This window comes from Poecilia reticulata, linkage group LG14 (assembly GCF_000633615.1).
Source record: "Poecilia reticulata strain Guanapo linkage group LG14, Guppy_female_1.0+MT, whole genome shotgun sequence".
Lineage (NCBI taxonomy): Eukaryota > Metazoa > Chordata > Actinopteri > Cyprinodontiformes > Poeciliidae > Poecilia > Poecilia reticulata.
The window spans coordinates 16,100,153-16,121,145 of NC_024344.1; the positions used below are offsets into that span (position 1 = coordinate 16,100,153).

The 20,993-nt window shown below is 40.9% G+C and overlaps 3 protein-coding genes and 2 non-coding genes across 9 annotated transcripts in view; 4 read left to right on the forward strand and 1 right to left on the reverse strand.

The window, feature by feature from the left end:
• Nucleotides 1–15,610, forward strand: part of abr (ABR activator of RhoGEF and GTPase) — a 135,384-nt gene extending 119,774 nt beyond the window's left edge. For 4 of the 5 annotated variants that reach the window (XM_008428048.2, XM_008428050.2, XM_008428051.2 and 1 more), the window contains 7 exons: nt 9,144–9,203; nt 9,516–9,625; nt 9,697–9,836; nt 11,544–11,678; nt 11,785–11,890; nt 12,299–12,452; nt 14,176–14,265. In XM_008428048.2, coding sequence (XP_008426270.1) covers nt 9,144–9,203; nt 9,516–9,625; nt 9,697–9,836; nt 11,544–11,678; nt 11,785–11,890; nt 12,299–12,452; nt 14,176–14,265 — 795 coding nt within the window. Of the gene's footprint in view, nt 1–9,143; nt 9,204–9,515; nt 9,626–9,696; nt 9,837–11,543; nt 11,679–11,784; nt 11,891–12,298; nt 12,453–14,175 lie in introns of all 5 variants that reach the window. The other variant, XM_008428046.2, reaches the window with a different exon arrangement.
• Nucleotides 5,137–5,209, forward strand: trnav-aac (transfer RNA valine (anticodon AAC)). Its single transcript has one exon. It is a non-coding gene; the product is annotated as a tRNA-Val (tRNA).
• On the forward strand, nt 8,206–8,278 carry trnav-cac (transfer RNA valine (anticodon CAC)). The gene has a single exon. It is a non-coding gene; the product is annotated as a tRNA-Val (tRNA).
• A 2,091-nt stretch (nt 15,611–17,701) lies between the features above and the next one.
• On the reverse strand, nt 17,702–20,315 carry timm22 (translocase of inner mitochondrial membrane 22 homolog (yeast)). Its single transcript, XM_008428053.2, has 4 exons — nt 20,040–20,315; nt 19,265–19,461; nt 18,368–18,440; nt 17,702–18,270 (listed from the first exon to the last, which is right to left on the reverse strand). The coding sequence occupies exons 1-4, from the start codon at nt 20,296–20,298 to the stop codon at nt 18,194–18,196; spliced, it is 606 nt and encodes a 201-aa protein (XP_008426275.1). The 5' UTR covers nt 20,299–20,315; the 3' UTR covers nt 17,702–18,193.
• specc1 (sperm antigen with calponin homology and coiled-coil domains 1) overlaps nt 20,292–20,993 on the forward strand; it is a 91,478-nt gene continuing 90,776 nt past the window's right edge. Inside the window, exon 1 of the mRNA XM_017308625.1 lies at nt 20,292–20,321. Within this exon, the coding sequence (XP_017164114.1) occupies nt 20,307–20,321 (15 nt within the window). The 5' untranslated portion in view covers nt 20,292–20,306. The remainder of the gene's footprint in view (nt 20,322–20,993) is intronic.

Consider the following 20,993-nt stretch of genomic DNA (forward strand, 5'->3'; position numbering starts at 1 on the left):
ATCATGGTGTCACTTCCATCTGTTTGTTCAGCGACTCTTTTATTCTCAGCACATATCTGTTTGCTCTGTCCAGTGGGGAGTTGACTCTTCTTATCTGATGGCTCTATATGTGATTGATGGTAGTGATGCTAATGCTGTGACCTGGTTAGAAAGCAAAGTTTTATTTGAGAGGATTGTTGCAGGAAATGGCTTCAGATGGATTTAATATCCTGTAAATGAGGGTTTGTGGAAGATGAATTTATTGCTCTCTGTAAGAGGTATAATCACACTTTCTTGAGATGGAACACAATGTTAATGTCTCAAGATGCAGCACAGAAACCGTGAGAGCTTATTATTATTTCCCTGGATTATACAATAATCAAGAACGGAAATCTGACTTTCTCATTTATCTAATCTTTCTACCACCGTGAACTCATCTCAGCCTCTTTTTTTAGCCTCCAGTGTCTTTTGCCCCTTTAATTTCCTGCTGAAGACAAAACAAATGAGTGACTCGATGTGTCTGAGATGTTTCGTAGTCAAAACTGCTCCCTCCGCTGTTCATTTGAGATATTACCCTCAGGTTGAAGTGATGAAGTTAGTATTTTCATATCGTCTTTGACCGGCAGACGCAGAATTTGACCTGATCCAATTTTTCTATAAAAGCTGTAAAAACATGTTCTTTAAAAAGTACTGAGTTTTAATGCTTTTGACATTTTCTTCAGGTTTGTAATAATACCCATGTAAAACAGACATGAATGAATTTGATTTTTGACATTAGCGTGTCATGCTAGTAATTAGCTCAGTAAATAGCATTCTTAAAACAGCCATGTTTGTTTGTTTCCTTTGCCTTTGTCTTCCATTAATGGAAGACAAATGCACAAACTTTAGTCTATCCACAAACTTTTATATCCAAAGTTTGTGGATATAAAAAGAGCAACTTTGAGGTAGTCTGTTTGGTCTTCCTGTTATTTCCTGAAGTCTTGCTCTCTCTTGCTGTCACAGCATGATTTAAATTAAGACATGTCACTTTGCCTCCTCTGATTTTGTTTTTCCAACACCCCACTGATGCAGACAGTAGATGTCTTTGAGTCTTCTAATTACAGTACCAACTTCCTCACCAAAGAGTGTTGATACTGTCATTACTGGGTAGATTGTAGCCATAGTGTGTTTTCAAAAGTCTAAAAATTGACCAATTCCTGTCATCAGCCTAATTCTCAGTATAAATTACACAGACACAATTTGCAAATCATGTTTTTATTTACCCAAATATGGTTTCAGGGCATACAAGTTTTATTAAGCCATACTTAAAATGCAGGATCTGAATCATGACTTGTTCTTTTTTAGCTAAAGAGGAGCCGGTCTTTATTTTTTTAGATGTTTTTTTTTCTTGCTTCTGAAATATCACAAGCAAGCTCTGATTATATGCAAAGCTGCTCACGTGCCCCTTCAGCTATGACTAACTGAGATATAAAATTAGATGTTGTGAGGCAGTTTTGCTCTGCATTCGCGCATGTTTATTCAGCAGTCGTCACCTCATTATGAGCGCATCGGCAGAATTTCGCCTTTGATTTAGTGTGCATAATCAGCCGCTTCAGCATCCGCGTCCAAGCTGAGACTTTACCTGACCTCTGATGTCTTCCATTATTCGATAGCTGCTTTAGGAACACTGACCGCTGTCAATCTGAGAGGAATAAGAGAGGGGATTACACCTTAAGACCAGCCTTTACTGAATTGACCCATAGGTCTGGTATTGATTTCTTCTTCCCCTCTCACGCTGTTTTCTCAGTGTCAGCAATAGTATATAAAAAAGTGATTCTCCAGCTTGGAGTAAAGCTGCAGAAAAATCTCCCACTCACCCATCATGTCTCAAAGGCCCCATTCATTTTTACAATCATTCATTCATTTCGAAGTAGATTTATTTTTTTTTTATTTTTAGTTGGCTGAGTAAACTCGTGTTGCACTTGCATGCATAGTTGCCTTTTGATCCTATCAGCTCTTATACAATTCTCTCTTTATTCTTCCCCTATGCTGCCTTTCTGCCCCTACATAACCGGGACCTCTCTCAGAGATGAGAGGATGTTAAATCATCTGAGCTCATCGCTCGAAATGGCAACATAACAAAAGCCTCCAGGGTGTTTTCGCGAATAGATGAAGCGATTAATGTACTTGTTTTTGTTATATTTACTTTTTAAAACCCTGAATGCCAGCATTTTTGTAACTCTACAGCCCAAAAAATTTACCAAAATTGCAACAACCGAAAGGAAAAAAAAAAAAAGAGCAAAGAAAGCATCGCTGTGATTACTGAGCAAGGCAGGGAAACCAGCAGACATTATTGCTTTTTTCTCTTCGGGTGCACCTATGGCAAGCAGCATGTTATCTAATTTCTGTTCAGAGGAATCTGCATGAGAAAAGATTTGCGAGGGCACGGAGGAACACCGGGGAAATGTTCTTCCTGCTTCAGCTGACAGCCGAGCCTAATTAAGACGCAGCGAGATGAGAGGGGAGGCTGACTTAGGAACACTAATTGGACTGGAACCAGACGTCGTATATCTCACGTGTCTTAACAAAAGAGCAAAAGATGATGAAGTAGCTACAGGTCGGCTCTTTGCTGGATGAGTTTTTGTTTTTTTTTTGGTCTGCTTGCTTGGTGACCTGCTTCCTGGGTGGGTTTTAGTGTTACTTTGGCAGAGAAAACAATGCAGCCATCACGCGGGATTTAACCATCAGAGAGAGGAACATGTAGCCATTATCACCTGCCCTCCACCTCGCTCATCCCTCCTCTGCATTTTAGCCCTCGTACAAAATTATACTCTTCCTTTTAAGTATGTTGATTAGTGCAGATGAGATATTAGGGTTTCATCCCTCGCTCTTGCTTAAAATGCCAGCCAGCCCTTTAATGGCCCTTTTATGTAGGCCACATAAATCTCCGTCTGTCCCCACCGGCGGGTGTAGCCCTTTATTGGCCCCCCGTTTACCCCCTCCCCTGTGCTGCGTTGTGATTGGTTAAATGAGCTCCGAGAGGTCAGTAAAATATTCTCATGTTGATACCTAGAATAACCTCCTGGCTTCTAGCAGTACGGCTGAAAGCGTGCAGGTTGGCTTCTGCCCCTGCAGGATGACGAGTAGGCATTGATCTTCTATGTAGGCGGTGAGGGCTTGAGTTTCATTACACATTGAAACGGATAGATAGGGAGTGAGGATTTTATTTCACCAAACAAAAAGCTGACTATCGCATCAGGGCTGAGATGAAACTTTGTGCAAACCGACACGTTATATTGCTTATGTGCAGTTAAAGATGCCGTTTTTACGTCCCTGGAAACCCATGTAGATCATCTAATTGCTTCCATGTTGTCAGAGATAAGGATTACAGATCACCAGAAAACCGAGGTAATGAGTTCAGCGTTGTATTATGCCGCATCCGCAAAAGATTGTGTCTAAAACCATCTCTGCAGATCTGGCCAAAGAAAACATGAGGGTTTATCAGGGGAAATGAAACACTCATATAGATCATCTCTATATCACAATAAAACCTGTGTGTTCTTTCTCAGGCAAGGCGCATTAAGTCAGGACATACGTACGCGATAAAACAATCTCACGGTTAGGGTTTTATGTTGAGTTTGAAGAAATTACATTTGTGACGAATGTATTTGGAAAATCAGATTCTTGAGCAAAACAGAACACACTACTGGGTTCATGAGACGGGGTTATCAGAATTTTCCTTTTTACAAACAGAATGCAGGGTTCTCAAATCACAAACTTTGTCCTTAGACAAACTGTAATCGGTGAAGAATAAATTAAAATGATTCTTGATATGTGTAGAATATGCAGTAATTGGCATTAGTGGGACACACACATTAACTTGACTTGATTCTGCGCTGATTATTCTGATCACTAGTGTAGAATAATTTGATGCAGTTCTTGGTATGTGTAGAATATGCATCATTTGGCATTAGTGGGATACATGCATCAACTTGACTGCATTAAAACGGTTGGTGCCAACACTTTATTATGTTGGCACTAGATCTCACTACACCACTATTAGAGTTATTCAGGAACAATCTCAGGCTTTACTCACTGGCAGAAGGTTGCAAGAAAGTGCTAATAAGAAAAATAAATCCTTAATGTATTAAAATATTGCATTTTGAAATCATTATATAAAACATTTACTCAGAACTCTGTCATTAAAAACTATTTAAGCTCTTTTATTCTGCTCTTATTATGAGATAATCCCAGCTGAGTGTGCTGCAGAGCTTCTACTCATCTGGGCTGCATGCAGAGTCGTCTTCCAAACACATAGTACTCATCCGTAAGCTCCTGTTTACAGGCAGATTCCATACACTGGATGTGAAGGTAACAACTCTAAAAATCACAACCATCGGTTGTTGGAAAATCCCTGTCTATTGGCTCAAATGTGCAAGTAAGGAGGCAAGGCAACATGGCAGCTGAGCTGAACTCATCCCGTGGCACTGATGCCATCCTCAGCTGTGTAGTAAAAAGACTCACCACTGATGAGCATGTAAGCAATATGCCTATATGAGCAGGACGTCTAAAAATAGGCGCGCTCCTTATATTCCGGAGAGCAAACACACTGCAGGGTGATGTTCTAGCTGGGACTCGCTGCACAAACACTTCCTGTAATCCTGCTAAAGCCAAGCAGGCGTGCAGTTTGCGCCGCGTTCTAATTAAAGAACTAATAAAAAGCTCTCTGCTGCTGAATGAATATTTAATCAGCCAGAGAGCAGGCGCAGGAAAACTGTGATTAAACACAAAGGGGGAATTAAAGCAGCAATTCATTATAATTTTCCTGCAGATCAAAGGATCAAGTTGTTCTTTCTCGAAGGTTGTCAACAGCAAGAAGAAATAGGGTGATTTATTATGGGTAGTGTTAATTTAATGAGGCTGTCTAACTACAGTTATACTCTTACCTCGCATTACTTACACAAAGTTACTCCTTTTTTGTTGTTGTTTAACAAGAGAGTTTAACACCTTTTTGCGCTTATTCCCCGGAGGATTTGTCCACAGCATGTAAATACTGCAGCAGATTGATACCGGACCTAAAGTCTGACCACATGTTCTCAGAGAAACTGTAAAGCCTCCCGAAGTCACAGTGCTGCAGCTCTGAGTAAGAGCAGCAGAGGGGGAGGGGGTAGCCAGCCAGTTCCCGTAGTGTAGTGGTTATCACGTTCGCCTAACACGCGAAAGGTCCTCGGTTCGAAACCGGGCGGGAACAGCCTTTTTTTTTGTCTCTTCCAGGAGCTTGTTGAAATAATGTGATTGTGAAACAGCGTGACTTATGAGCTTTGTTCCGTGTCTGCAGATCAGTCCGACAGGGTACACGCTTTACAACCTGGCTAACAACTAATGTTTCTGCTTGTGTGGAAATGGCAGAGAGCTCAGACAGGAGTGTGAATAGATGTAGAAATCAGACGTGGATTTTCTATCTACATGTGGGCTGGATCATGTGGAGCTGCATGCTTCCTGCTGAGCACACCGAAGGGCTGAGAGGTGAAGGGAAATATGTGAGGTCAAGTTTAGTGGGCCATGTGCTCCCATGTAAGTAAGTAGGGTTCACTGTAAGAGCAACACATGGTTGAAATAAAGCTAATGCACTTATTGAGAACCTGACTTGACTAGAATGCTGAAAATCAGTGCACACAGCTGTTCTGCAGGTTTAAAGGATTTCTTTGCTTGTTTTAAGCTAAAGTCTTTGGCACAATCTTGGATGCCATGGTGACGTTATCTGAAATTACACCACAAAATACGGAGAATTTATGTGGGACAGTTGGTTTTTTAACTTTCATTGTGTTTTGTACAAGTCCACAAGTGCAAATATTTGCTTTGATATTCAAATAAAAGGACATTTGTCTGAATCAGGCAAAAAGGAGAAATAAATACCTGTGCATTTACGTCCTTGAGGACACAGTAAACCAGCCAAGAGTAAGGTTTCATCTCTTTTATGCTATATGAGTTCATTATATGCTTTAAGAGATCATCCATTTAAATTTGCTACATAGTTTGATTTAGTTACTGATCACTTTCAGATAATAATTCTGTCCAGTGTTTGTTTATCTACCTTTTTTTTCCTGTGCCAAGACTTTGCTGTATTACTTAAACTTCCCTTCCTTCTGGTTCCCAGACTGTCACCCTGTCATTCAAGATTACACCTCTCCCTGTCACTAAGTCACCCCTCATTTTCACCTAAGTTGTTTCTTGCCCTGAAAACATGTTTTTGACATTTAAGCCCAATGTCACCAGAGATTTTTTTTTTTTTTGATTGAACTCTTTCTTTTTGCCATCTGGCATTCAGTTTAAAAGAGGAGTAACACCTTCGCTCCAGTAGGAGGTGGGGATGTCAATATTGACATCAGAATTCCAAAGAATGAGAATGAGAGGAGTCATTCGTCCAAAGTTTGGTGTACTTCAACCTTTTTACGTGAACGCTAAAACATTTAAAAAGATTTTCAAAATAACTCAACATTTTGATAACTTTTAATCCTCCATCTCTTAAGGACACACTCGCCAAACATGTAGCAGATAGGTCAAAATCCTTAGGATAAAAGTCAGAAACGGCCAAATATGACCCTTTGACTAAAAGGGCCAACTTCCTTTTGGGTTTACAACAAACCTCCAAGAGACTTTTACCTTGTTTTAGGGGGATCTATCTATGTACCAATTCTAGCTCTCTCAAATTTACCAGTTGGCCTATCTCAATTTATGGGGCGCTAGAGAGTCGATTGACCATGCCCATTTTTAATTCCATTGAAATCCAAACATTTTACGAGGCAGACAATTTTCATTACATTTGGTGGGTTTTTTAATATGTTGAGGCCTCGAAAAAAAACAATTAATTTAGGAGAAGAAAAATAAATGTGACGATGGGTTAACATTTATTGCATCAAAATCGAAAACAAAATCTTGAGCATGGCTAAAGCAGTGCTAAGCTAAAGATTCAAAACATTCTCTCTAAGCAGTTGTAACTTGTATTTTCTTTGACACTATTCAACCTTTCCCCTCAGTTGTAAAGCTTTCAACCTACATTTGCAGCTTAAGGTGGAAATTGAGTCGAGATAAATCAAAATAGTGAGTTGTTTTTTTCTTTTCTTAAGCTATGACTAGCTAGTCCACACAGATCCACTATTTAAAAAAAAAAGTAAGTTTGGAAGTTTCACAAAAATAACTAGTGTGAAAAGAGTTGCTGTTTCAGTCTTCAGCTTATATTAAAACGGAGTCATTTTGCTCCATGCATGCCCGCCGGGTCACAGTAAATCATTTCCCATAAAAGCCGAGAGAAGGCCAGTAGGTCAAGTTCTTCTCTTTTTAATAAAGAGAAGCCCAGTTGGGAGATGCAGATCTCAGACGGGTCACTGAGTGCAGCCACTGTCTGTAATGGATCCTCTTTGTTTTTACAACCCTGTTTGCGTACATTCATATTTAATCAGTTTTTTTCTTTCTGTCTTTCTTTCAAATGAGCAGAGAGTAATGGGGAGCACATCTATGAAAAGAATTGTTTTCCTTGAGACTCCAGTGAGCCACAGGAGGCGTTTTCAGTGCGTCCCGTTTCCCTTCCTGGCAGTAGCCGTCTACAGACCCAGTCGTGGTGATTACCCATCCTTTGACACAAACTCCCACCCTGCTGGGAAAACAGCCTGGAACAGTAATAGGAATGCATGAAAGGAGAACTAAATGGCTCCTTTATGAGCTAATGAAATGCACTCGGAGAGAATATTTAATGGTGTGCAGAGGTGTAATGACATGACTGCGGCGTGCAGATGCTAAAACCGACAATAAAAAAGTACTTAGCTGTTTTGGCCTCATGCAGAGCGCGCAGACTCCAGGAGGCTTAAAACAACACCAGCTTGCCCTCGCTGAGGTCTTGGAGGGCTTCGTGGGACGAGAAGTTCAGACTCGGAGAATGTATCGAGCAGCAGGCCAAGTGTCTGGGCCAATCTGGAGCTTTTGTTGGACCCTGGAGAGACCGCCGAGGGGCAAGTGCTGGAAGCACGGCGGAGATGGCATCATTCATTCCTAAAGTAGGAGCTGCAAGGAAGCAGTTTTACCCATCGAAGCCGACTTAGATTTGATGCAGAGGATACACAAAAAGCAGGTCAAAGGTTATTTCTCTAAAATTTTATGGTGCTTGTGCCTTCTCTGCCATTCTGTTTCTTCATGTGTCTAGTTAGAGAGGGACAGCTGCTGTCCCTCTCTAACAGCTGTGGATGATACTCAGTTCCTGTAGTGTAGTGGTTATCACGTTCGCCTCACACGCGAAAGGTCCTCGGTTCGAAACCGAGCAGGAACAATTTTATTTTTTACAGCACAAATTAGCACTGCAAATATCACAACATTTTACTGGGGTATTGTTGGCCTAGTTTCCAGTGAACATATCTTCAAGAACTGGGAATAAGACTAAACTAAATTAGAAGTAACTGTTTTAAGTAGGTTACACCTTAATTATTGATACAAAAAAGAACTAGTTCCACAGATTAGTTCATATTGTACTGGAAATAATTTGCCCGTAGAGCTAGCTCTTTTTCATCAAAATTAAGAAATTTTGCTGGAAAGCTACTTGTAAAAGATTTGTCTTTTTTCAAGTGTGCTAAGATATTGGCACTAGAAACTAGACTAAAAATACCTCGTAAGATTTTTTTTTCTTTTGCGGTAATTTGCTGTTTAAAGCAGCAAATGTTTAATAAATAATCTTTTCTTCTTCAGAAGAATATTCTGATTCTTAAGTTATCGTTCAAAAACCTACTAAAATATTTATCTGGGGGTTTTGAGGTTCTTTGGATTTATGGAGCATAAACTAACAGTGCTGCCCAACTCCAACATATTGCTGCGCACTTTCGATCAGCTGGCGAAAACAATGCTATCCTTTTTTTTGTTTGTTTGTTTGTTTGTTTTTTGACAAATTTACATGTTCTGGTTTAGAACTATGTGAATACATAAATACTGTGATAATGTGTTGCTTTTTCTCAAGATTAGCATACCACAAGAGTCTAACAACTGTGCACAACTTTGTCATTCTTTTCAGCCAGAATGTGACAGCATTATCAGCTCCCCTCTGGGGAAAAATGACCACATGGATTTAGATATTTGCCCATATTTGGTAAAAAAAAATAAAAAAAAAGATTTTAACCTCTGTATTTGTCTTTCGTGTCTTTCAGCTGGACCCACAGACCGTGCAGTCCAAGAACTGGCACATGGACGTCATCGAGATGAACGGGGTAAGAATCACGGCAAACTCCTCTTTAGAGTTAAATTGTAGCAGTACTCTGATTTATTGTGTTCAGCAGAGGCAGCTCCTCTGGTTAAACACTGTTTTAGCACAGCTGTATTTCTGGCCAGATCCACAGGAAGTGCAAATGACAGCTGGATGCTCTGTTGAAGCCAAACAGATCGTTTTACTCCCAAACAGAGCTGACCGTCTGTATTTCTGCCGTGATAACAAGAAACAGAGCAGCTCGGAGATGTTTGTACAGTTGCGTTTGTGTGTCTGAAGGAGTCACTTTACAATGTATCTGGATCTCAATCTGCAGATTAAGGTGGAGTTTTCCATGAAGTTTACAAGTCGGGACCTCAGCTTGAAGAGAACGCCGTCCAAAAAGCAGAGCGGGGTGTTTGGAGTGAAGATCAACGTGGTCACAAAGTAAGCGCTGTGGCCAGCTAAATCGGTTGTCTGCTCGCCAACTGAGAACTAACGGCGGTGATTGTCCGCAGGCGCGAGCGCTCCAAGGTGCCTTACATCGTCCGCCAGTGCATTGAGGAAGTGGAGAAGAGGGGGATTGACGAAGTGGGAATCTACAGGATCTCAGGGGTGGCCACGGACATCCAGGCCCTCAAATTAGCATTCGACACAAGTAAGGCCTCCACTGTTTCCTAGCTCTGTACCGCTAGATCTGAAACCCACAGTGTCTAAATCTGTCTCACTGTAAAACCGAGCGTTGACTCCAGAAATGGCCCCCATTTCTCCATATGGTCCAGGTTTATGCTCATAAACTCTAAGTACGTTCATTTCCTGTTTTTGGACAAATGTTGAAAACCAAGCCTCACCGCATTTGTGCCTGTTGTTTATTATGATACACACAAACAGTTTGCAGGAGTAAACGGACGCATCCTGCCGAGCAACAAACAGCCACCACCACAATGCTTAAAATGTCCTAAATTGATGAAACAAAATGTAAGTTTTCCTTAAGTATGTTATTCACCTGTCTTAAATTTGGTCATGACAGGAGTTTGTAATCTCATATATTCAACGTGTACGTAGTTTCTTTTTTTCTTGGAACTTTAATGGCAAGCAGAAGTTTTGAGTTGTGCACGTTGTGCGAATCGAGGCAGTTAAGGCTAATGCTAACTCTGCTAATAAAGCCTTGCTAGCTTTTCTGCGTCTATCATGGGGGGTCGACACAGCAGCAAATGACAGCAACACGCAAAAGTCGTCGACGCTCTGGGTGAAACCCAACACACGGGACGCGACAGCGACAAAAGTTGAACATTTTTCAACTTTCCTGTGTCGCGTCACTAGCCCGAGTGTACACGTCTACGTCGATGATCGCAAAATTTCACATGAACGAACGTCATTGTTCACTTAGCTAGAGAAGCTCAAGCAATTGTTGAGCTTCTCTAGCTTGAAGTCACCTCCCGTGTGTCGAGCCTTTTAAAGTACAAATATATCGCCAGTTGGCTGGGTGATGTTTGTTTTTGCTTCAGTTTTATTGCCAATAGGGTTATGTGCTTTCTGCGCAAACTTTTAAGTTTGGCATTATGGAGGTTAAAACTGTAGAGAGCCATATGCAGTGTGACGAGCACAAACCTGCTGCCAAGAGCCACAGACGGACAACAAACCATTCCCAATTATTTATAGTTTTTTTTAGTTCTTATATTTATTCATGATGGAATTAAAAATGTCTTAAAAAGTCTTAAATTTGACTTGCCATATCCTGATAAAAGGTTAAAGGGACATTTCACATTTTCTAAAGAAAGGGTAATCAGTTATATACTGATTGGAAAAAAGAAAAAAGTAAAATAATTTCTTGTTTTTTATATTTGGTATTAAAACTTTCTTGGATTGTGACAAATGTGAATACACTGACCGGTCAAACCTCACCTGAGGAACTCTACATTTGGGGAAAGTCCTAAGCTCGCTCTTAACAATATTCATTTGAATAGACATGAGCAAAACAATGAGGTTTTTTTTTTTTTTTGTCGTCTTCAGTGAAAATGTAATTCACTAGAGATATATTGTGTGTTTAACGTCTGTTTTAGAAAGACAGTTCCCGCTGCAGCCGGGGGTTTTAGTATTTAGGAGGAGCAGCTGTCAGATGCTCCTGTCCTGTGTTCAGTAACAGTCTCTCAATTTCCCTCACAGCTGCTTTTTCTCCCTAAGATATGACCAGTCAGAGTCAAGATCACCTTTAATTGTTGGGTTTTGTTGTTTTTTTTAACCTTGACCCCCATCTGCATCTGTCCGCTGAGGAAGGAGCTAAAGAGAGAGCAGCTGTTCTGCTGAAAGTCCACGATGAACCTGTGTGATCTGTCTCTAACGGGTCTCTCTTCGCGATTCGCAGATACCAAAGACATCCTGGTGATGCTGAGTGACATGGACATAAACGCCATCGCTGGAACACTCAAGCTGTATTTCAGGGAGCTGCCGGAGCCTCTTCTCACAGACCGTCTCTACCCAGCCTTTATGGAGGGCATAGGTGGGAGGACTTTCCAGCTCAGCTGTAGAAGATCATGCTTAAAGTAAAAAACAAAAAAACAGGCTTTCAGGACATAATTGGACATGTGTTTTCCTGTCTGTTTCAGCTCTCTCAGACCCTGCAGCCAAGGAGAACTGCATGATGCACCTTCTGCGCTCTCTGCCCGACCCCAACCTCATGACCTTCCTCACTCTGCTGGAGCACCTGAAAAGGTACGCAGAAACACTCACACCATCAAAGTTTACAATGCAAAGAGATACTTTTTTCTTTTTTTTTTCTTTTTTTTTTTTTAGAGCTGCATTTCGTTCATAACACTTATTAACCCTAAAAAAAAATGTCACTACTATCTACTACAGGAAATTAGGCTTTAAATGAAATTAAATTTATCCAACTTTTTCAAAAAGATTTTTTTTTTTAAATCAACCATATCCAGACTTTTTGGGGTTGCAGAAAGGAAAAAAAAATTCCGTGTCATTATAGCGTCTTTTTGTTGTGGAAATCCAATGCGAATTTTGCAGGAAAACTTCTAAAACTAGCATTTCAATAACTGCTTTCATATTTAAAAACTGAGTTGTAGAGTCTGCCTTTAATGAAATATTTCCTGTCTGTTGTTCCTGCAGGGTGGCTGAGAAGGAGCCCGTCAACAAGATGTCCCTCCATAACCTGGCCACCGTGTTCGGACCCACCCTGCTCCGGCCCTCCGAGTCAGAAAGCGCCAAGGGACAGCACATCACGTGCGCCTCCGACATCTGGTCACATGATGTCATGGCACAGGTACACGATTTTAGTGCTGATAGATGCAAATTCTCACTCCCTGACTCTCCTGTGGTTTTCCGTCGGTAAGCTTTACGATGGACAGTGAGAAAGAGCAGCTTCCTCTGCTGCCGCTGCACATGTTTTCTAGATTAACTCGACTCCCACATCGCCCACTGACCCGTCCCAGCGGGATCCTTTCTCCCAGCTGTATTTAGCTTTCTCACCGTCTATTTATCTCTCCTGACTGACGGGTTTCATGTGAGCAGAGGTCTTCTCTAAGCTGGATAAACAAGTCTGAAGTAAACACCATAAACCGGGCGGCGTGGAAATGCAGGAGGTCTCTGCTGGCTCCTACTTTGTCCTGAGGATAATTTGTGTTCATAAACCCTTTACTCCAATGTTTATGCGACGTATTAAACTTGGAAGAAAAATGCTTCTCGAATCGGTTCCAAAATGTAAATTATATTGCTTTTTTTTTAAACAATTGCTAACTTCTCAAAAATAGATTTTTATGGGATCATTCAGTCACTTGAATTGATGGCTTTTGAGCTTTCCCACATATTGGACGTTCCAACAACAACCTTTAGTCTAGTTTCCTGGGATTTTATTTGATAAGTTGTGCGTAGCTGTGAAGTGGAAAAAGAAACAAAGTTTTCAAAGTTTTTCCACAAATCTTAAGTTTTATGCATTTTATGCAATTTTAGTAACCGTGACAGAATACGATGGTCCAGAGCTAAAGGCAGGTATTCTGCAACTTTTAGATGTTTTTACTTTAACACTCCAGAATTTAAAAAATAAGTTATTAGCAGGACTTTTGAGAGGGTGACTTGAGTGTTGAGGAAGCAATTTATCCATCTGAATCAGGTGTGCTGGACTCTAACGATAGCAGAACACTGCCCCCTGGAGGCCTGGATGATGAGGCCTCTGGTTTAGATCACGACAAAATCATGTTAGATTATCAGTCACAGTGTATTGTTTTAAATACCTGAAATGCTGCCAAATTGGTGTTGTAACCTTTACTGTTTTATCCACAGTTTTCACTATTTTAAGCGGAAGAAAATGGATGGATGGATGGATGGAATTTTTAAGCAGTTCTGAGACGTGGTGGTGAAACATGAAATTACTCAACAGGTTGTTGCTAGGTTACCAAAGAGAGAGTTAGTTGGAGCCACTATCCTAGCCTAGCTTGTCATGAGAGGTTGAGAGACTGAAGCTTTTCCTCTGCCTACATCCCCCAGAATTCCATGTGGTTTGGATCAGAGTTCAGCAAAATTATTGAAAATTCTGCCAGACATCTGTTGACATTGATTGTGTCTATCGCCATATATATTACTCATTTATTGTCCAGCCCTAAGATATCCTATAAATTCTGTTAATTTTAGTTTATTTACATCGCTCCAATTAACAGCAAATATGTGACTGGTCACGGGAAAACCAGGAACAAGTCTCCTATTTCACATTTTGAGTAATTTACAGATTCTGGAAGAGTAGATTTTAAGGTTGCCAATGATGTCAAACACATAAAACGTTTTTTTTTTCTCTTTTTTTTTCAAAACAAGATTAGAGAGAGAACAAGCCTCAAAGTTTAAAAAAAATTGTCCCCAAACATGTCGGGCAACCTGGGGGTGTTAGCATTACTCTGCATTAACCCCCAGCATTGACACTCAAGAGGTAGACTATGAAAAAGTTTAAGAACCTCAATAAATTAAGGTGTGTAATCACTCCTCCTCTCCTTCTCCAGGTCCAGGTGTTGCTCTACTACCTGCAGCATCCTCCGATCTCCTTCGCCGAACTCAAGCGCAACACGCTCTACTTCTCCACTGACGTCTAAAAAAAAAAAAAGCCGCTTCGCCCGGAACGCGAGGGTGACGCAGAGCGACTCCACCCAGACCTCGGACCCCAGCGCTCCAGCCTCAGCTCTGCTCCCAGCAGACCGCTTGTCTCTGCTGCTGTCCCTCACTTTTCCCATCTGAAGAGGAAGACAAAACGCTTTCCGGCGGGGCGATTTCGGAGAGCGCTTTGCAGCGGCAACGCGACCGGCCTCTGTGGGAGCACACCGGGGAAATGTTCAGGCGGGTGTTTGGGGTTGGGGGCGGGGCAGAGACCACAGCCTGGCGCAGTGGACAGGACAATATCCGAGTTTATGTTTCCTGATCAGAGGCATTCCAGAAAAACAAAACAAACACAAAAAAAAAAAAAAAAACGGCATTTACATGTTTTATAATAACGTTCCTCATTTGTTTCTATTTCCTTTTTGGTTTTCCCCTGGTTTCGTGTGTGTGTGTGTGTGTGTGTGTGTCTGCGTGCGTGCGCGAGAGTAGAACTGTGGATGTCTTCCACTGAGAGCTTGAGTTCGTGTTAAAGGGACTAAGCAAACTTCCGAGGCGGCTGGAAAGCCATTCCAAGAAACGGCAAGGATTGTGTCTCCGTAGGAACAGGGGACGCTCCTCTCCGCTGAGTCTTGGCCAAAATTAGCCCTATTTATTTTGAAAATATATATATAATATTTGTGCCTGTACAGTTTTGTGCAACTAGAGACTAAGGAGTCTGTTTTTTTGAAGTTTATCCAGGTAGTGATGTTTCTTTGTTTTGTTTTGGGGGTTTTAAGCCAGTTTTTTCTGTACCACCGCGTGGTCGGTGAGCCGTTCTGAGAAGATAAATCTGCCAGTTCAGTTCTGATCACTTTGTAGACGAGCGAGGGCACACGAGGGTTGACGGCGGGCGGGGGGAGGGGGAATAACACCATAAACGGAACAGTTGGCTTCTATTTTCTTCCTCTGCTTCTTCTTGCATTTCAAGCCTGTTCCAAGTGTGTGTTGCTGCACCAGTGTTATCTGTAGGACGATTTTGCGTAGACGCCCTCATTGCATGTTCAGCTTGTCGGTGAATTCTGGCCGGGTAACACAAAGGTAGGTCGTCTCTGGGAAGGAGAACGAAGAAATCGATACAAAGCCAACCTTTCTGCTATCAAGCCTACATATCTTAAGAAAACGCAAGCACTGCTAAATGAGTAATATTTGATATTTTTAATATAAGAATAAAAAGAAACAAACTGTTGTATTTTACTTCCTTTGAGAAGAATTTCAATATGCTGTAATATTGCGACTAATTGTCCATGTGAACTTTTTCCCTCTTTTTTTTTTTAAGTAAAATTAAAAAAAATATTGAAGCACTCACTTTGTGTCTGTGAAAATTATTCATGTAGATTTTTTGGGGTTTTTGTCACCCTTAATTCTGTAGATTAATACACTGTTAATTAGAGGTGTGCCGATCGATCGGCCACCGATCATAATCCCTCTTTCCTTCACACTGCGCAAACGTGCAGCAACAAATCCTAAGCGATGTGGAACTATAACGCACTGAGTGAATGGGGAAGTTTGCGTGTTGAAGTACGAGGGGTGAAGCAGGTCAAAATGCATCAACACGGCGAATCTAATATGGCATGAAAACAATGCCATACTTGACGGAGTTTGACTACATCGAGGCTCACTGCAGTAAAGACATGGAGGATCAGACGGCAGGTAAAGCAGCGCACAGCTACAAACACTCACCCGGATTATTAGCATGACGGTCAGAAAGCTAAACAAATAACCCGCAAAATGATTTAAGTCTTCGAGCTGCGATGTAAGATGCTGGTTCTGCTCTCGCTGTTGAACTGCTGCTGCGCGCTACAGGTAATATTTCACAGACGGAGCGCCGCTTCTGCTCCAAAAATTAAGGTGAATTAATGGTTCATTTTTCCACATAATTTATTATTTTCATGCTTATGATTAAAAAAAAAAAATTTATGTGATGGGTATCGGTGATTGGTATCGGTGATCGGCCCTCATGGGTGATCGGAATCGGCAGAAAAAAACCTGATCGGCACATCTCTACTGTTAATATTAAAGATTATCAAAGTAAATACAAAAAAGGGCGGTTTTTAAAAGATGATTTTAATTAAAAGGAAAAATAAGGGATCGAAACATACCTGGTCTTTCATAAAACACTAAATAACTGAGATTAAACACAGACTAGCTATCCACATCCAGGTCCTGCTCACTGCCAAAAAGAAGAAATCACTAAAGAGAGGTCAGTGCGGTCACAAGTGGTCGAATGCCGCCAGAAGGGGTCAGAACCCGGTGGTTCCTTGTGCCGGTACCAACGGCACAAGTCTGGATAAATGCAGAGTTGTCAGAGTATCCAACATAAAACCTAAAATAAACCAAAAATGTTAATCACAGAGAAGAGAAAATGGGGTTAAAACCTCGCAAATGCTACATTGCTGCCGTTGCTGCCAAGGACGGAACAACCGGTTATTAGCTTTAGGGGTCAATTGCTTTTTCTCGTGAGGATTATGTATTTCTCCATTAATAAATGAAGTAGTGATTTGAAAACTGAAAAAAAGTTGTCTTCGACTGATATTAAGATATATTTAAACGAGGAGTGACAAAAATACAAAAGAAATCAGTAACGAGTTTTCACAAGTGTCTCCCCATATTGGTAATGATATCTGCTTAGAAAATGGTGTTTAAATATGAAGATGGTAATAAAGATTTTAACAGCATTAAATGACATCATGCATCAAAGCTGTTGTGCCAGCAGCCACACTGATTTGGAAACCAAATGCTTCTCGACAGTTTTAGCTTGTTTGGAGACTAAATCTGCGCATGTTGCACCCTCTAGTGGCCAATATCCGTCATTGCTGAGAACGACTCTTCCAAATGCCACCAGCTCACGCAGACTTTGATGAATATCAGTTTCTTTAACTAATCTTAACAGTGCCACCAGAAAGTATTCTCACCTCCGTCACTTTTCCCACATTATTGTTGCAGAATCCTTAAAAACAGATCAAACAGCACCTAATGACAAAGTAAGAAAAAACAGAATTTTTGGAAAAATATAAACAAAAACATAACAGGTTAGTATAAAATGATCTCTAAACTGATCATCTATGAGATCCTCCAGTAGCTGGAGTTCACCAGTGAATCCTGTAGACTGGACATGATTTAAAATGGAATCACATCTGTACTGTCCATATAATTCACTAAAGAAAGAAAATGTTTAGTTGAAGCAAATTAATATACACCTATATTTCTAAATGCATGCTAAGCATACATCACTGCTGCCACCAACTGGTTTAGAGGGGAACTGCAAGTTGCAGGGATGTGATCTACCTTGTTGTTGGTGATGGATTTTATTTAAGGGCATCACTAAAGGGATCTGAGGATAAAAGCCCATTAAATATCTTTACTATGTTTATTTTGTAAGAATGAGGACAAAGAGCATTAATCCTCTAAACTCCTTTAATTCATAATCCGGAGCACAATGATACTGACAACAACCCGTAGTGCCGTCATACTGTACACACACACATTGAAAATTGAAAAGAGAAAGAGGCATTGCATGTTTCAGAAAATTCCCGAAGTCAGAAAAATCGAAACTAGAATACCTCTGATTGTTAAAATTACTGAGTGAACGAACCGCTTAAAAAAAACAAAAAAAAAAACTTTAATATAAATAATCCTACTTGATTACATCCTGTCAATTTATATAACGAGTCTGTAACCAAACAGCGGGTTTCCGGGTCTCGGTAGTGCGGAAGTTTCTCTGCTCATGAGATTCTGTGACTGGAGATGCAGGAACATCCCCTACAAGCGCTGTTCAGGTCCCAGCAGAGTCCCTGAAGCCAACGTTCGTCGACGTTCCTCTCTGTGCCCCGGCTTCCTCGCAGCGAGTCCACATAGAAAACAAGTTCTCGTCCGTAAAAGCCTCTCGTCTCATCGCAAGTAATATTCGATGGCAGCGGAGAACGCAGCAAATCCTCCACATCCGAGGACTCCGGCTTTGAGACCAGCTGCGCGACGGAAAGAAGAAAAGGAGAAAAGGGGGAACGACATGAAGCGGAGCCCACATTTAGGGTGAAGCCAGCGGAAAAGGAGGAGGTTACCTACCGCGAAAGCCTATGGCTCCTCCGGTCACACAGCCACTGTACACCGCATTCTTCCAGTCGGACTTTCCTCTGTGCTGCAAAGCAAACGAATGCAAACACACTGATGGATTTACCTTCATGGGGCACAACTGAGGACAAAGACTGCGGTTTCCCCTCCAAAGTCGTATTCGATAAATTAGAATACAAGTTTAGGTGGGGCCCGTTCGTCGGGTTAAAAGTATGTTTTGAAAATAACTTTTCAGCAGGTATTAAACATGTTTTTCATTCATTTCACATTTCTATATTTTTACAGAATTTTTTTATTGGTCTGGTGTAATATTCTAATTTTAAATCTCATCTTTTCACCACCTGCAAATGGAAAATTATCATAATTAACAAACATCCATCTGTGTCAGTAGAGTGCTGCATCATTACAAAGATAATATAGCTTTCTTATATGCATTGTTTGTTTTACATTTAAAGAAGTATCTATATGAATGGTTAATTGATGCTTAGCTGCTAATGGTATATCAAATTAACTTTTCAGAGAAGGGGTAGACTATAAAGATATTTTTTCTTCCAACTACTTCTCGTTCAAAACGTTTGTGACATGTGATATGTTTATTTTAAAGTGTAAATGAATGAAATAAACAGACAGATCAATAAATATAATGTGTTTCACTTTGTGATAAAGTTCCTGATTTAAAAGCCCTTTTTGAGTAATATTCAGATTTAATCAGCAGAGGGCGCTCTAACACCTTTCCTCAGAGGTTAAAACGGCTAGATCAATATTTAAATATCTTGGTAAAATATATTATAAATTCTTTACAATAATAACAATAATAATACAAAATAACACACAATCAAAATGACCATACAAAATGTCGCATTCGGTAACACCGGAAATGATGCCACTCACTGATTCAATGATGCACTCGGTGCAGGAAAACATGGCGCCCACAATAGCAAAGTTCTTGGCGTACGACATGCCCCTCTGGCCCATGTCTTTAAGGACTTCTCGAGCCGTCGGCGTCCTCAGGGGGTCTTTGGGGTCGAAGCCGACGTTGGTGTCGATACCAGCAGTGAACACACCAAAAGCTCCTCCGAGGACAAACCCTGTGGAAAGACAAACGCTCCATTATCAGATACAAATAAGGAGCCACTAGAAGCACTGCCGCTAACGGTGAAGAACACACTCTCATCGGCGGTTTCAGAAGTATTAATCATCTTTAAATCTGCCTCCCATTTTGTCACGTTACAACCAAAAGCTTTGTTGTTTTGTATTGGAATGTTATCGGACAGGCCAAACCAAAGTAATAGAAAAACTGTAAAGGAATATGACGCATGCGTTTTGTTTTTTGGCTTGGTTCTTCTTTGCGAAGCAGCTAAAGCTGTGATAACTCATTCACTCCTGCCCTGTATTTGTCCTCATGATGCTGTTTTGTGTACTAATGTTCCCCAAAGAACATCAGAGGTTTTCACTTAACAACTGCGTTTTTCTTAGATTAAATGACACACAAATGATGGACTTTATTCACCAAAGTGACTTCTAAAAGTTGGCTGCTCTGGATTTTATGTGCCTTAATACGAATCTACGCCACATTGATTTTCATCCATTCTAAAGAAAAGTGACAACCATAAACCATTTTCTATTAACACGTAACCTAATTATCCCCAAGCCTGCGGTTGTTTACCTCCTACACAGGCCAGGACGGACTTGAAGGCGCAGCTCTCCATTCCCCTCTCTATCATCTTCTGCTCGTCGCTTTTCGGAGGCACCGGCAGACCCCCCATAACTCCGGGTCTCAGATCTTTAATGGGCCGCTTCTCCCCTACCAGGTGCTCCAGAACCATACTATACTGGATCGTTGGACTGCCCATGGTCGGAACCGAGGAAGCTGGACCTGTAGAGTCTGAGGCAGCAGCATCTGCAGGCCCCGTGGACGCGGCCATGTTTCTCAATGACACTGCTCTATGTAAGTTTAGCTATGAGTTGATAGGGTGCAGATTCGCCAAATTATTTTCTAAGCGCAAGTTAAGTTTTGGTGGGTAAAATGTTTGTTTTCTTGTAGAAAAATATATATCTATGATCACGGGAAGAAAACACAACTTAAAACATCATGCCTCTCTTAGTATGTATATTTTAAAAGTCGTCACTGTCTCCTAAACTCCCATCAAGCACATTCGACATAACCGCTAAGTGTGTGTGCTCATTCACAGTCAGCCGATGTTTCATCTTGCAAAAGGGGCCGACGAAGTGGTGTGGGAGGAGATTGTCTTTAAAACACATAGCAGATCATTTTTGATAGTGGCATGATATCATTGACAATGACAGCGGCGTGATATTCACAGCTGACAACTGACTTATGCAGCAATAAGTTAATTTCCCCTTAGGATCAATAAAGTATTTTTGAATTGAACTGAATTGAAACACCACTCGGACCGCCTGCTGGTTAACACATAGTGTTTTATTTATCAAATTCCATTGATTTATTTGCTTTATTTAATAAATTTGCTTTATTAAATAAAGCAAATAAATCAATGGATAAATCAAAGATGAAAATTTGTCAAACTGCAACATTCATTTATTTAAATCATGCTCCCTCTCTCCACACACACACACACACACACACACACACACACACACA